Source organism: Morone saxatilis, unplaced genomic scaffold, assembly GCF_004916995.1.
Source record: "Morone saxatilis isolate NCDOM2014 unplaced genomic scaffold, NCSU_SB_2.0 Contig14, whole genome shotgun sequence".
Lineage (NCBI taxonomy): Eukaryota > Metazoa > Chordata > Actinopteri > Moronidae > Morone > Morone saxatilis.
In genome coordinates this window covers 16371531-16386727 of record NW_023339696.1, presented here as the reverse complement: position 1 = coordinate 16386727, position 15197 = coordinate 16371531, and the positions used below count along the sequence as shown (strand labels likewise).

Here is a 15197-nt window from a genome sequence, read left to right as displayed (position 1 = left end):
CTTCAAAATCACAGAATATGAACATCAGTGCTAAGCTCAACAATTGATTTGCATGTTTGTAAAGTTATTGAGTATGAAAGACACTAACACCTAGTTAATTACATTTTATAACATTGTAATTGGGCTGTACTGTTACATGCAACTATGCACAGCAGTGAAGCAGAAATGCCTTTAGTCAGTGGTTTATGACTCCATCTTGTGGTGAAGCTCTGTCAACACAGATAACCCCGTTTAGAAGAGGTGTACCATATGTGTCAATAAACAAATATGATCTATACAGCTCTGTAAACCTTTTAGTACAGTCTAAAATGTATTTACACTAAGGATTAGTTATCAGGTTTGGAACAGACAGCAAGCAACACCTGGAAATGTGAAGGTAAACAGGAGGATGGGACTGAATAACACAAATAACAAAGAAAATAAAGAAAAATACATAATAGACATTTGGGGTAATTTGTGCCATTTTTTTACGACGCTGTTGCACAAAAAATATCCTCAGTTTTCACACATCACGACCATTTCCTCGTCTGCTTTTTCAGGAACTCGTCTTAAACATCACTGACTGTACTGCGTCGAATTAAAAACAGGCGCCTACAGGAAGTCACCGCCTTCAAATTAAAAGCACAAGTGTCACTTACAAACATACTACTAGAGCACGAGCAGCGAAAATAAAGGAAAGGAAAAGACCAATCAGTGAGTAACAATCATATCACGAAACCTATTTTGTTTCTTGGCGTTTTGAATACTATTATAAAGTTATAGGAAACTAAATAGTACATTATGTTTGAAATTAACCGGAAGTTAGCTATTGAGCTGTTACCATCGGCCGACGCCTACTAGCTATCGTTAATTGGGAGCTCGGTAAGTGAAGAGTTTACTGTACATTTGTAATTAAATGAAGTAGTTTAACTAGTGACACCGTCTTATGACCTCGGTCTTATCCTTTCCCCTGTGTGACAACGATTTCTTATTTAAAAAGTTCGACTTAACTCAACGAATGGCAAAATTACGTCGGTTTTCTGTGAAATGTGGCGAGAAGGAAGTTGTTCAGCGCGTACACACTCTCGAAATCAGGAACAACTAACGCGAGATAGCTGTGTGCTGTATTTCTGTATAATTTGCCAGTTTGTGACAATAGCCCAAAACAATAAAGGTCGGCACCGTAAAAGGTTAGGCTGCTGTTACTGTAACTTTGACTTCACAGGTCACCAAACTTTTTTAAAACCGCACACACGCCTTTTGAAGCCAGATGTGTGTGATTAAAACAACTGGAGTACAGTTTTTCCACTGCGACTGGTTGTTATTGGATGCTTTTGTTTGTGATGCAAGTCTTATAACAGGACCCTCTTTGTATTTTCTTGAAGAAAAAAAGAAATGTGCCCTTTGTAATCTGGTAACAAACATATAAGAAGCATAAAAAGTGGATACAGATAGTGTATTTGGAACAATAATACAGATGTAATACATGAGAAAACAAGAAAAAGGTGTCATTTTTAATCATTTTAACCAGACTCATTTTAACTGTACCAGGAGAGTAGCTATTATGTTCACTTCATGTTGTCCAATATTGATATATTTGATATGTTGCCATTATCAGCTCTTACGTGCCTGACTGATATATTAAACATCAGGCCATTGTTAGCTCTTATCTACCAGATTTAATTGTCACCCATGACAGATACTGTATGTTGAGTCCAAGTTCTGCTGCTTCTCACACTGTACAAATACACGTCGGGCCATTCTTGGCCCAGACTCACACTCCTGGCCTGGGTCCATCCTGGAATGAGAAACCAACGGTGTCCTGTCGATGCAAATGTATTTTCTCCTTTCCTCTGCGAAATAGAAAGAATGTGCAGAAAAGATATTAAAATCTGTTCACCACATACAATGTTGGATGCCTCTCCTGTAAGAGTTCAAGTTCACTACATAGCTGTATTAGATTACAGTGTAGTCCAACATAGCGTACAATAATTAAAATGCATGCCAGCTTTCAAGTTATACATGCTAGACTTAAACCATCACCAGTGTTACGTGAGTATTCAATCCGCTTTGTCCAGTTTGTGTTTCTAATCTTTTCCCCGTGTCACAAAAGATTCCAATTGGCATTCACAAAAGTGGGAATACATGCTTTTGATGAACTTTCTGATTTTTATGTGGAATGTAGGACTGCAGCTAACAAATCTTTTCCATCACTGATTCATCTGCAGATTATTTTCTAGGTTAATTTTTGCCAGAAATGAGTGAAAAATCAATGCCCATTATAATTTAAGTTTGAGGTGCTGTTTCCAACAGTGTAAAACCCAAAGGTATTCAGTTTACAGTACAGAGAGGTGTGACTCAATGGTGTGAGTAGAACCTGAAGTCAGAGCATGCACAGGGTTTCTTAAACGTTCTGTTAGTCCAAGACTGGGACATTTTCCTGAGAAGCAGCCGGCGTTTTTGACTTAAGGAATGCTTGGCTTGTGTGTGTACTCTGTGGCTGACTACAGGTTGGGTCCCTTTTCACTGTCCTTACTAAAGGCTTTGGAATTTCATTAATCTGTGTGGGTGTACAGCAGAAGTCGGCTCGATATAGACACTGGCTGTATGTAGAGTTTAGCTCAGTATTTCTCTGCAAACGTAGATCACAATGGTTTGTGCCACTTTAAGATTTAAGGTTATTGTGTGTACTGTCAGTTGTGGATTTAGTTGGTATTTGAGTCCCACGTAACAGCCCATAATAACTCCTATCTCTGTGTAGCTTTTAGTGTTGAGTTCCTGTTAACACTATCAAAGAGGTGTAGGTTCAGCTTGATTGTAAATTTGGCAAAGGTTAGTGGTTGTGTTGTATTTTATTGCATTTAGAACTGAAACAATCAATTTATGGATCAGTTGATCAACAGAAAAGTAATTGGCTATTATTCGGCAAACCAATAAAAGCGTTCAAGTAATTTATGACTTGCCATATGCCGACCATTCATTGGGTCCAGTTTCTCAGGTGTGAGAGATTTTCTACTTTTCTTTCTTCCATATCATTGTAAATTGAATGTCTTTTAGTTTTCAACTGCCAGTCAGGCAAAACGAGCAATTTGTAGACGTTACGGCCTCAGGAAATTGTGATGACAACATTTTAAAATATTTTCTGACATTTTATAGACCAAGCTGACTTTTTTTCCCCGGAGTTTTTAAAAGCTATGAATCAGTCGGTGGCTAGAAGAATAGCCGAAAACAAACCCCAAACTGTTCATGACAGTGTCCACAATCCTAATACAGTTTGTCAGTTGTGTCCAGATGATCACCATCACTACAACCATCAGAAAAGATTATTCTGTAGTGTAGATTTAAGATTAATGTACATTGCAACAAATTGCCAAGTAGCCTACAACGGCATGATTTATCACTTTAGGGCACTTCTATCTGAAATCTGGACGAGGAGCAAAGGATGAAGAAGCATTCAAGTGTAGTGATGTCCGTTATTATGAATGTATATTGTAGCCACATAGCCTGTTGCTTGTGTTTGTTTTTATGTATAAGAGGCTGTAAAGGGCGATAAAGGATGTACCTTAAAGTAGTTCAGACAGACATGATTACAAAACAACAATAATATTTAATAAGTTATTTGAAATGTTTCTATTTTATTGTAATCATATTTAATGGAATATTCTTCGCACGCTACTGCGCTACTTCAAGTTCACATGTGCGAGAGTTTTGCAAGTCAAAGGCTACCACCTAGATACGACCCAATTTTTCTAAGATATTGTTGCCATGACAGTAAATAGTTTCCTGTACACTAAGGAGGCAATAAGCAACTTGCATTTAGCTTTTTGTTCATGGTTTGTGCCCGAGTGTCTCAAGTGGTATTCTGAATTTCCTGTTTTCTGTAGCGGTTTTTATATGAGTAAGTTGTTTTTCTGCTGAAAAGAAAAGCAAGTGAGATTATTTCAGATAGATTCAGAAGGCGCTTCAAGTGACAGTTCACACATGCTCCCCTTTTTTTTTTTTCCGATTGTCACATTTTTGACAGAGTTTGCTGTTGTTGTTCTCTAAGACGTGACATGTTGTGGGGAGTGTGTCGATGTGTGACTTTACATGTGACAGTCATATTAGCTAGCTACAGGGCACATGCTCATTTGTATATCAGAGCACATGAAAGGTCACCAAACTTTACATTTCATTTAGCATTGTGGGTGTGTGCAGAAGGTCAGAAACTCATCCCTGATTCCCTTCTCACAACACGAACACAGACGTGCGATGGCTCCCTTGTGTGTTTTTGACTTAAACATCTTATTCGTCCATATTTTACTTTTACTTTTAATTTGGCTTTGCTGTAACAATCCCACAATCAGTCAGTATTATGAATTCTTCAAGTGAAACGTGAGGATATCTTGATAGGTGTAGGACACCGACAGCTTCGGTTCTGCTTTTGTTGGGCCGTAGTTCACAGTAGACCATCAAAAGCATAACCAAACATGTTATCCTTTAATCTAGTCAAAGGGAAGAGCAAGTAAGCCAGCCCTGTTGGAGGGAGCGGAGGGAGGGGGGAATATGGGGAAGCGGAGATGCATTTCCCATAAGTCATTGTCAGCCAGCTCCTCCCCCTGGTTGGCTGAGAGCCAGCATCAAGCAGAGCCTGAGCCGAGACGTTACTGAGAAACAGAACATGAAGGACGGGGCAGACAAACACAGGACCTGCTCTTACTAATGCAGATAATAGGTTATTCAGAGCGGACACACAGGAGAGAGATAGCAGTTCAGACTGGCATCTGTCGGTACGTCTACACTCCCCTCCACCTCACACATACACACAGTTGTTTACTGCAGTGGGTTTTTCTCTATTTCCTTTCCACGTAAGTTCATCGGGGTGTGGTGTTGCACCGGTGCAGCGTCTTAAGAAGGAAGTGACAGTTGAATTGCTTTGTTCTAGATAATCTTGCAGTGCAAGAAGTCGGCACACAAGGTAATGACGTTGCTCAGCTTAAACAGATTTCGTTAATATTTGACTACATTTTGGTGTCAGTTTTTGTTTGGTATTACTTGTGCTGGTACTGTCTGTGTTAGAATTAGAAGCAGTGTATGTAAAATTTGCAAAAATGACCGGTCAGTTGTTTTGGCAGCCACGTGATTGTTTTAGTCAAGATCGCAGGATTGATTCTGGTATGACCAAGATCTATATGTATGTGTGGAGAACGAGTCAGAAGCTGAGTGACAGGGAGAAGAGGAGTTTAAGTATAAACGACACATGGATGCAACTAAAGTCCTAGTTCTCTGTGGGCTTTTTAAACCGCATTAAGTGCATTTAACCATTGCGGAGAGGAAAGGAGAGTGTCTGTGCTGATGTTACAGTCATACATGTCTTGACGATTCTAACCGCCTAGCCATCAGCAGTCAGTCACGCAAAACCTTTATTGGAAGTTCGGCCGTGCCGTGCCGTGCCGTGCCTAATGTGTTGTAGCTAACTTCCTCAGTCTGAAAGAGAGTACTTGCAATGACACAGTTGCAACTGCCAAAACAAGGCTAGGGTTGAGTTTCCTGTCTCATCTGCCCACCGCAAACTTTCAAAGTTTCACTTCGTTTCTGATCAAGTGATCATCATGATCCTGAACTTACTCATTATAGTCAAATGTGTTAAACTTTAAACAAGCTATAAATGACCAGATTAATATGTGCTTTACCACAGTACATTGTTGCATTGAAGTGTATGTATATTTCTGTTGATGAGTAAACATCTAATCTTAAATGAAGTCAAGTAAATGAGCTGTTCTGCTTCGCTTGATGAATAACAAAATGCACTTTTTTTTTTCAGCCTAGTGGTATTAGCCAAATGCCCCATAAAAACAAACAAAACTTAAGAAATAAATTGAGAATCAAAAAAACAAAAAACAAATTAAAGTTAGTAAAACTTGAAAATAAGACATATTTGGTTGTCACTATTCAGTATTTTTCTTTTTAGGCACAATCATTCTCACATTGGCAGAGAGTAAAAAGTCCTTTGTTACATTTTGAGGAAATAGTTTTAGCAAGCACAAACATTTCTAAAGGTCAGTCTCTAGCACTGATAGGCAGCAACCATGTGACACACTGTATCGACATGATGCAGTATCATGTTCAGCTAAATCAGTTTTAATGTAATCACTGCAAGTGCAGTTTGTAAAGGACACAAATCTACTGCCATTGCATTTTCACTTTAAAATATTAGATATAATAAACTCGAGCTGATTGTTCAATTATTGATTAACTGACTGATTAGTTAGTTGACAATTTTGATAATCAAATAATCATTTTAGTTGTTTTTTTAAGCAAAAATACCAAACATTTGCTGGTTCCAGCTTCTCAAATGTAAGGATTTAATGGTTTTCTGTAATGGTTGTCTTTTTGAGGGTCAACTGAATATCTTTCTTTTGTCGTACAAAACTTGACATTTGAAGAAGTCCACCGAGGCTGTGGTTTGAAGTTACAAAGGGAACTTTTATTGATAAAACAATATATATATATATATATATATATATTATATAGCCCCGTTAGTTGCATCCCTATTATAAACTTGTTTTCATTTCAAAGTCTCATGTCTGAAACACAGCCAGCATGTCTTCAGTCACCGCCATTAATCTACAAACATTTAATCATTTTTGGGTTTCCCAAAGAATGACACCAACATTTCAGAACAGAGCAGCATAGAGGTTCAGGCGTATATGATCAGACATAAATGTTGACGTTTATACAATTGTGGAAAAAGCACTCGACTTACCAGCTGCTTATGATGTTCTCTCTCTCCAGATCCAGCAGATGAAATGGCGGTGAGGCAAAGGATCTTTAACTCAACATCACCGTTCTCCGGGTCGTCCCAGGCCGAGCTGAAGGGGTCATACCCATCCTGCTCGGCTGCGGAACAGGAGACGGAGGAAGAGGAAGAGGAGGGGAAGGACAGCAAAATGGGCTACATAGCCCATTTCAGCCCCTTAATAAACAAAGTCCTGACACATGGGACTGCAGAGCAAGTGGGAGAAATGCCACTGAAGAACTCAACCTTCATTGCCCAAGCAGAATGTAATTATGTTATAATATATATATATATATATTTTTTTTTAAATAAATCAAATAACTGTGTGTGGACAGTGCACTTAACATTACACTGTGCTCTCTTCAGGTGAAACACAGGACTCCCAACAGTTTAGTCCATCGTGTTCTGAACGTTCGTTTGTTCCCTCCGCTTATTGCGTCATCAGGTATGGCATCACCTTGACAATACTGCCTCTAGCGCTTCACACTTTATATTCATTTACAGAGGCTATACTGAATTGTTTAATGTCTGGAATTCACATTGTTGCCATACTTCTGCTTCAGTATTTCCTTAGAGCACAACAATGTGGCGTGCCCAACCACAGCCTCCATCCAGGAGCCGAGCAGCTCATCAGGACAGCTCACTCCAAGAAAGAAGACCAGGAAGAGACAGAAGCGCAAGGGGAAGAAAAAACAGGAGAAGAAGAAGGACAAGCAGCGACACAGGCATCGAATGCCTTCTGGAGTCCCTGAACAGGAGAGTGGAAGTTCTCTGGTCCCGATCTTGGTAAGAGCTCTGGTTATTCTTCACATCTCATCCTTACAGTCCTACATATGAAAACGCTATTGAAACCGCCATTAAGAAGTAGGTTGGTACATTGTACACTCTTATAACAATAAAGGACTGAGTGTGCTTGCACTGTTTTTTTTTTTTTTTGTGAATCATCTTAACGGATGAATGATTGCATTCTTTAGAGATCGTAGACTTCATCTGTAGACATTCCAACGCAAACATTTGCTTTCCTGCATTGTGGAAGTGAATCATCGAATTCAGACAAAGCTGCCTCTCATGGCCTTGAACGTTCAGCCCCTGAGCTAACTCACCATATTTTTTGCTTGTCACCTGTAGGAGGAGTCTCTTGGAGGGAGAAGCGACCTCAGTACTTCTTGCTGTAGCAGCATCGAAAGCTCAGAAGAGCAGGACAGAGGACCTTCTCTGTACAGCCGACCCATCTACAACACAAGCTCCAGCTGCTCTCCTCTGAACTGGAGGGAGCCTGTCTGCAGCGGCTTCTCCAGTCTCCATTCCTTTGAGCAGGACAGCGACTCAGACTCCCTCAGAAGTGTGGGGGACAGTTCGCTGGCCGTTGCTGGCCTCAGGTACAGTGTCAGTCAGGGGGACCGATGCTACGCGGGGCCATTATTCAAAGACGTGGAGAGAGATGGAAGAGAAGAGGAAGATGACTTCTCAGCATCTGATTCTGTCACCAATGAGGGACTAATCTTTTACAATGAAGTACGTTCTGCTTTACGCCATTTTACTCCCTGTTATCTGTCTTGGTTTGAAATGTGGTTGAACCAGACTAACTTGTTTCTCTCTGTTTCTATCAGAAACTCCAGCCTGTGGACTCTGAATACAAGGAAGGGAGGGAGTATGTCCTCTCACAGTTCGTCAAGGAAGGCGCCTATGGTGAAGTGCACAGTGCTCAAGATGTCAACACAGGCTTCAAATTTGCCGTCAAAAAGGTAACGCTGAGCATATCGGCTTCTTTGTTTTTTCCACTGCCTGGTGAAAGTATGGCCCGATTGCTCATTTCGTTCTTTCCATCCACATAGATCCCCCTGAAGAGGTTCAGCAGTGAGGAGGTGGGTGCGTGGAGTGCCCTCAGTTCTCCTCGTGTGGTGGAACTCTTTGGAGTGGTCAGAGAGGGGCCTAATGTCGTCCTTTTCATGGACCACAAATCTGGTAAACAAGCCTCACTTCTGCCTTTCACACACACACACACACACACACGCACACAGCACATTCTGTCAGTGCTCACTGCTGCTGCTGGTGAGATGGAGGGTGAGGTTGGAAATTGTTGGGTGAGTTGTGATGAATTAAGTGCACAACACATGCACAGTAGGTGCAACTTGAGGATACTGAAGATAACAGAAATACGGATGTGATTAGTGTCGAAATGTGGATGTGGGTGGTTCTGGGATGCCAGAAATGACTGTTGAGCTTCCTTGAAGTGTTACGGGCGAAATTACAGATGGAGATGCCCGCTTGATAAACACAATGGCATATCTCACACTTTTCCCTTGTCATCAAATTCCAGGCCATAAAAGAAGGAATAGTTGAGTAAGATACTGTTTATTAGTAAATATTAACTAGATATATGGTATTTATCCTGGTCTGACCTTATCTGTTGTTTCAGGCTCCCTGGGCCAGCTGATAGCAGAGCGTGGCAGGCTGCCAGAGGATCTAAGCCTCCACTACCACTGCCAAGTCTTAACAGCGCTTCAGTACTTGGTGAAGAAAAAAGTGGCGCATTTAGACATTAAAGGTACGTTATATTTGATGTAGTTCCAACAGTTGAACCAAGTCTAACATGAGTTGTACTGAAAAATACAAATACAAATGGCAATGCTACAAAGAAAACTGATTTGATCTCCTTAATGGTTTTATTAAAACTTACAGACATAAGAAGACATATACTGTAGTACTTCAATTTTAATTTGTCCTGAACACACTAGGTTTAACCTCAAATGGGCAATCATCTTCAGCTTATTCAAGACAGTTATTGTGAAAGCATTAATGTAAATGAACAAAAAGTCTACAACTCAATAATGGATGGTAACATTCTTGTGTACTTCTAGATATTGCCACTTGTTGATCTTGTAAATGTTGTTTTTATGCAGTCTGCTACCTTTAGAGTTAGAAATGATCTAAAACAATAATGTAAATGTAAAGACTAAAAAAGTAACAGCAGTGATAACAAAAAAAACACAGACATCAGATATTGGCATTGGACCATAACAACACTTTCAAGATGAATATTAACAGCAGCAATTGTACAGATCAAAGTGGCACAACAGTAAAACCGAATGTGTCAGCTTGACTTTTACTTGTTGTGGTACCTAGTGGAAAACAAAAACATACATAGAGAGTAAGTCAGATTTCTAATTAATTCTCATCAGAGAATTTTGTGTTTTTGTGCAGCTGTTTAGTGGAACACAAGTGTCATAGATAGTCTAGATTTGATCCTCAGCACCTGTGTTGTGAAACCAGACTACCACAGAGAAGACGGCAGGCTGGGAATTTCCCACAGTGTGACTCACCGCTGCTCTTTAGAAACGGCGCATGTGCGCAGAGTCAGGAGAGCAAGAAAGAAAGGGAGAACGAAACAGAGAGGGGGGATGGGACGAGGAGCAGGAAGTAGTTTGTGAGACAATAAAAGGACAAAGACGAAAAGCACAAGATGAAAATAAATTTGAAAAAAAGTATAAGAAAGAAGGAAAGAGAAACAGAAAGGGAACTAATATAGAGGAAGAGCAAAAACAGGTTTAAGCTGAAGGACAAACAAACAGCATGATTGTGCTGTTGCAGCACAGGCGCCACCTGGTGTCTGTAATGCCTCCGGAAAAGCAAAGCAGTGACGCCAAATCTCTTTATCTGCTGCCTGTTAGTTACTTGAGTCCACATTCATTCCATATTAAAGTGTTTTCTACAGCATCTGCGCCTCAGTGATTCATATTTCCCTTAGTTTGCTCCTTTGTCTGTAAACGGTCTTCTGTCTGTGCAGCTGTTTCTAATTATGTCATCCATAAACTAAACTGCATAAGTCAAAGCACTGAGTGAGTTCACTGAGCAGTGTCAAGATGAATGAAGTGGATTGTTGACGCTGCTTGATTCCCTTGTTTCCTACAGCTGACAATGTGTTGTTGTCAAAGGACGGTAGAGACACCTTCCTGTGTGACTTTGGACATGCAGAGAAACTTGATAATCAGGGACAGAGCCTGAGTGGGTCCAGAGGTAAGGTTACTGTGTAACTTTAGCATTTCTGTTAAGGAGATGGGTAATTTATCCACTTCCATGTCTTAATTGTTTTCTCAATGTAATTCAATGCAGATCTGAAGGGCTCAGAGACTCATATGGCCCCTGAGATTGTAAAAGGGGAACCCCGCGGAGCCAAAGCAGATGTGTGGAGCAGCTGCTGTATGTTACTGCACATGCTCAATGGGTGTCAACCTTGGACAAGATACTACACCTGTAGACTTTACCTGAAGGTAAACTACCACTACATCCTGCTGTTTTATCGCAGATGTTCAGCCCGTTCCCCAAACGTGTTCACATCAGACCTTTTGTGATGGTTACAGATTGCTAACGAACCTCCGCCTCTGAGAGAGATCCCCCCTGACTGTAGTCCTCACACAGCTGAGGTTATCAAGGCGGGACTTCAGAAGGATCCAGCCAAGAGAGGATCAGCATCTGACCTCAAAGAGAAAACTGCCAAAGCTCTGGAAGAAGGTAACTATATATTATTAGATATAGATGCTTTTTTAACCAGGAAAATGTAGCTGGCAGTAACTTTGTGCAGCCCTGAATAGTGACTGCAGGTAATCCTTTCAGGAATGGAGTCCCAATAACCCAGGGTAGGGTGGCCTATACTAAGCCTGAGGCCCCTATCCTCACTAGAAATGACCCCCTTGGAATCATCACTCTCCAGTTTGTAAAGACTTAATGTATTGTTTGTGTGATTGCAGTGGGAGGCCTCACCAGCCCAGTGAAGGGACCCTACACACAGCCCCTGTATTTTGCAGACAAACCTCCTGACTCCCTGCAACTTATCGATAGCAGTTTTGACTATGAGGAGCATCAAGAGTCTGTTGAGGAAGTGATCACAACTGGGAGGAAGACAAAAGAGCTGGGTGATGCCAATGAAGAGAAGGAGGCTGATTCTAGCGGGTCAAAGCGAGGCTCGCCTTTCTGTCCGCAAACGCTGATTTCTGAGCCAAACCACAAGAGGGGAAACAAGATCACCACTGTGCCTGAACTAGAGCTACGTAAACTGGAGCAAGGTGAGGTTTCTGTCAGTGTTCTGCTTATTTTCTTATGTTAAATGTTTGATCCGTACTCACTGTTTTCCTGCTTGCTTGCAGATTTCTACCTGAGCAGTCTGTCCCAGCTTCACCCAGCTGAGATGCAAGAGCAGCTGTTGTCTTGTCTCAGCAGTGACCCATACTCCAACTGGGAACCATGGGACAAAAAGGTAACCCCCAAAACTCCCAATAGAGTTCAACTTTAATTTAATTCACACATTTTGCAGAAGGCAAACAGTTGGAGTGAGATTGATAACTGGTAAATAAGGATCTGAGTCATCAATCACAGCCCAAGTCATCACTTTCTCTAATTGCTATCATCGTACATCCAAATATAGTGGAGACAAAAACATGCTTTCTATACATCCCAGTAGTACGCAGTGTAGCAATCATACACTCAATCTGTCTCAAAGTAATTCAGTAAGGAGAGATTAATTGTTTATTTATTGAGGTTAGCAAAACGCAAAGACAATTAGACTGTATTTATGTAAAGGATGTAGAAGATGAAGATAACGGATGACAGAATAGCAATTATATTTAAAGAACAGCATCCAGGGACTAATTGGCTCGAGGAATGCCACTAAAAAGATTATTGGTCAGATGTGGTGACAAAAAAAAGTACGGACTTCGACAGTATGGGAAACCGGAAGTGACATAGAAAATGAAATGGGAGACATTCATCCATAAAGGAAATAAAAGCAGAAAGTGTGGCAAAAGATCCAATCAAATATATTCCAGTTCTACATTAAATGTTATCAATTTGACCTGTCCAAATACTCAAGATGATCCTAAATTGGGTCCATGTAAACAAAGAGTTTCATTGGTGTTCATCCATTTTGGCCAAAGTATTAACAGACCTGCTGTTTTGCTTGTGTTCCTCTTTTTTTAACCCGTTATTCCAGGACTCTGGCCGCTGGTCCCTGAGCCCAGGAGACGACTTCAGCTCTGGTGTCTTCTCCTACAACAGTCAGCCAGATGTGCAGGTTTTCAGTCTGGAGTTGCTGAGTCACACACAGCTACCACCACCCTGCTGTTTTGAAGGTGAGCTATAACATTAACACCTCTCTTTTTTTTTAAACTATTGTAAAATGTGATAGAATTTGCCCTTAAGCCAAATGTGATTTCATTTGTCCTTACTTCATGTGTATCTCTCTGTTGTGATTGGCTCAGGGGTTGATGTCTGCATCAGAGACTTCAACAGGAGAAGCATCCGCATCAGAGAGACGCGCCGGGTAAAGGTGGGCCACATCGCCACTGGAATCAGTGATCAGGTGAGGGCTAGCAGCCTCACACACTCATGTGTCAGAAAAGCTATTCATGTTAGTCTCAGTGTCTCAGACGACGCTTCTTTAATGCTTCTGTGTGTCTCCTTTTTAGATCTCTGAGAGGGTTTTCACCTTGGAAACTCAACAGGGGCAGCAGATAGGTCACGATGAGGAGGTGCAGGAGTCCGGTCTGGAGCTCTGCTGCGTTCCTGCTCCAGATTTCAGCTCTGCCTGGAGGTGGAGGATCAGAGACGGAGCGCTGGAGACGAGATAGAGGCCACAGCTCTCTCTGTGCGGTGTCATCTTAACCATTGCAGATGCGGCATTCTGTTGAATTGTCTCAATGTGCGAGGATCATGCTTTCATTACAGTTAAAAAAAAAAAAACTATCAGCGCTGCCTTTTTAGCAAACGTGTCTTATGTTGAAATGCCATAATGTGGGGGTGTTGTGTAGCATTTTGTCTTCAAGGTGTTAATTCCTCTGTCAGTGAACTGAGCTTTTTTGACCGCTGTGATCTTTACATGTTACACCTTTTCTTATTGCATGCTTACATTGAATCATTAAACATCATATGAAACTGCAGAATGTGTGATACATTATTGAGCTCACTTATTCACAATCTAGTCTATAATGCTATAGTGATTAAGTAGTTCACAGTTCCGCACAGTGACTATGAACATTTCTGTTGTATTCTATAACCTTAAACTGGGATTTACATATCACATCTATCATATGAAGTCAGACTTAATGACTTAATTGCCATTTCTGGGTTATAAATGCTGTTTGAGCACTATTTGTTTACGCTTTGTGCAATATCCTAAAACTAAAAAGCAGTCTCTTAGTCATCAGGTTTATCACATTTGTGCCAGTTAATCAGGTGGTCTGCCCATACATATACCTAAAACTTGAGTCCACAGCAACTGGCCACATTGTCTTTATATTTTGTACAGAAACTCATAGTCTCCAGGGAATGATTTGATGACCCTTTGATTTACTCTCTATCGCCACCATGAGATTTAAAACAATTCTGAACAACTATTTGAATGTCTTACTTGGACACACATTTCAGTCACAGAAATAACAATAACAACTAGCAAAAACTGAAACTCAATGATATTATGTACTAAACAAAAATGAACTAAATAAAAAATATACAGGAACTTGAAGTCTTTAATTTTAGTCTTTGTCAATTTGGTCAAATTTGTCAACACAAAAAGCATGAGACGGGGATGTCAACATGACTCAACATGCCTTCGCAAAGTGTTTTAATTCTATTTCTGTTCTGAATGTCTTTGCCCCTGACAAACACCCCCCATATTATTTAAAACACTAACACTGAAACTATCTGAAATGAGCAAACACACTCGAAACTGAAACTAAACTATAACAAAAACAAATATTAAAAAAAGAAATTTTAAGTTTAGTGAAATACAAAACTAAAATAACTACTTTGGAGTCTCACAACCTCTGCCCCTGTGCTTCCTACTAGGGATGCACTATATGGACTAAAAATATTATATAATTATATCAATATCATTAAAGTTCATAGCTTGCAGTTTATGCACACCTGAAGGTAAGAAGTTCAAATGTAGTGAGCAAAGATAAAAATGTTATATTCCATAGCTCTGAACAAATGACACTGACATCACTATGGTTAACAACAACAAGGAACAGTTCTGACTTCACAAATATACTTATACGGCTTAGGCTAGAACATAAAAGCCTATCAAACATTTGGCATTAGAATTCAAAATACATAAATACATATTTTTATTGATCTTACCTTTATTTAACCAGAGAAGTCAACTGAGAACCAATTACTGTTTACAGTGACGAACTGGCCAAAAGGCAGTAACAGAGGGCAAGTCTATACAAATAATTATAACAAAACAATAATTTAGTGGCTATTATTTCATTTTCGCAATAATTCATAACAGAAACATCCCATTATCAACCCTGATATATATTGTGCATCTCTACTTCCTACAGGGTAAAGTATCAACTTTGCTAAAAAAAAATGCAGTACTTTATCATCTGGGGTTTAACATCATTCTCATTCCTACACTAATTATGCACATCCATAGCCACAG

At 40.2% G+C, this 15197-nt stretch overlaps 1 protein-coding gene across 4 annotated transcripts; it reads left to right on the top strand.

Moving 5' to 3' along the window:
* Positions 1–673: 673 nt before the first annotated feature.
* Positions 674–13689, top strand: map3k14a (mitogen-activated protein kinase kinase kinase 14a). 4 transcript variants are annotated; one of them, XM_035654611.1, is made up of 16 exons: positions 674–693; positions 6754–7023; positions 7124–7202; positions 7321–7543; positions 7886–8272; positions 8368–8502; positions 8593–8722; positions 9177–9305; positions 10670–10774; positions 10871–11028; positions 11119–11269; positions 11506–11820; positions 11902–12011; positions 12744–12882; positions 13012–13112; positions 13219–13689. In XM_035654611.1, the coding sequence occupies exons 2-16, from the start codon at positions 6768–6770 to the stop codon at positions 13378–13380; spliced, it is 2580 nt and encodes an 859-aa protein (XP_035510504.1). In that variant the 5' UTR covers positions 674–693; positions 6754–6767; the 3' UTR covers positions 13381–13689. The 4 variants fall into 4 exon arrangements, with proteins under 4 accessions (XP_035510504.1, XP_035510502.1, XP_035510501.1 ...); XM_035654609.1 differs by lacking the exon at positions 674–693 and adding an exon at positions 787–861; XM_035654608.1 differs by lacking the exon at positions 674–693 and adding an exon at positions 4567–4748.
* The last annotated feature ends 1508 nt before the right edge of the window (positions 13690–15197 follow it).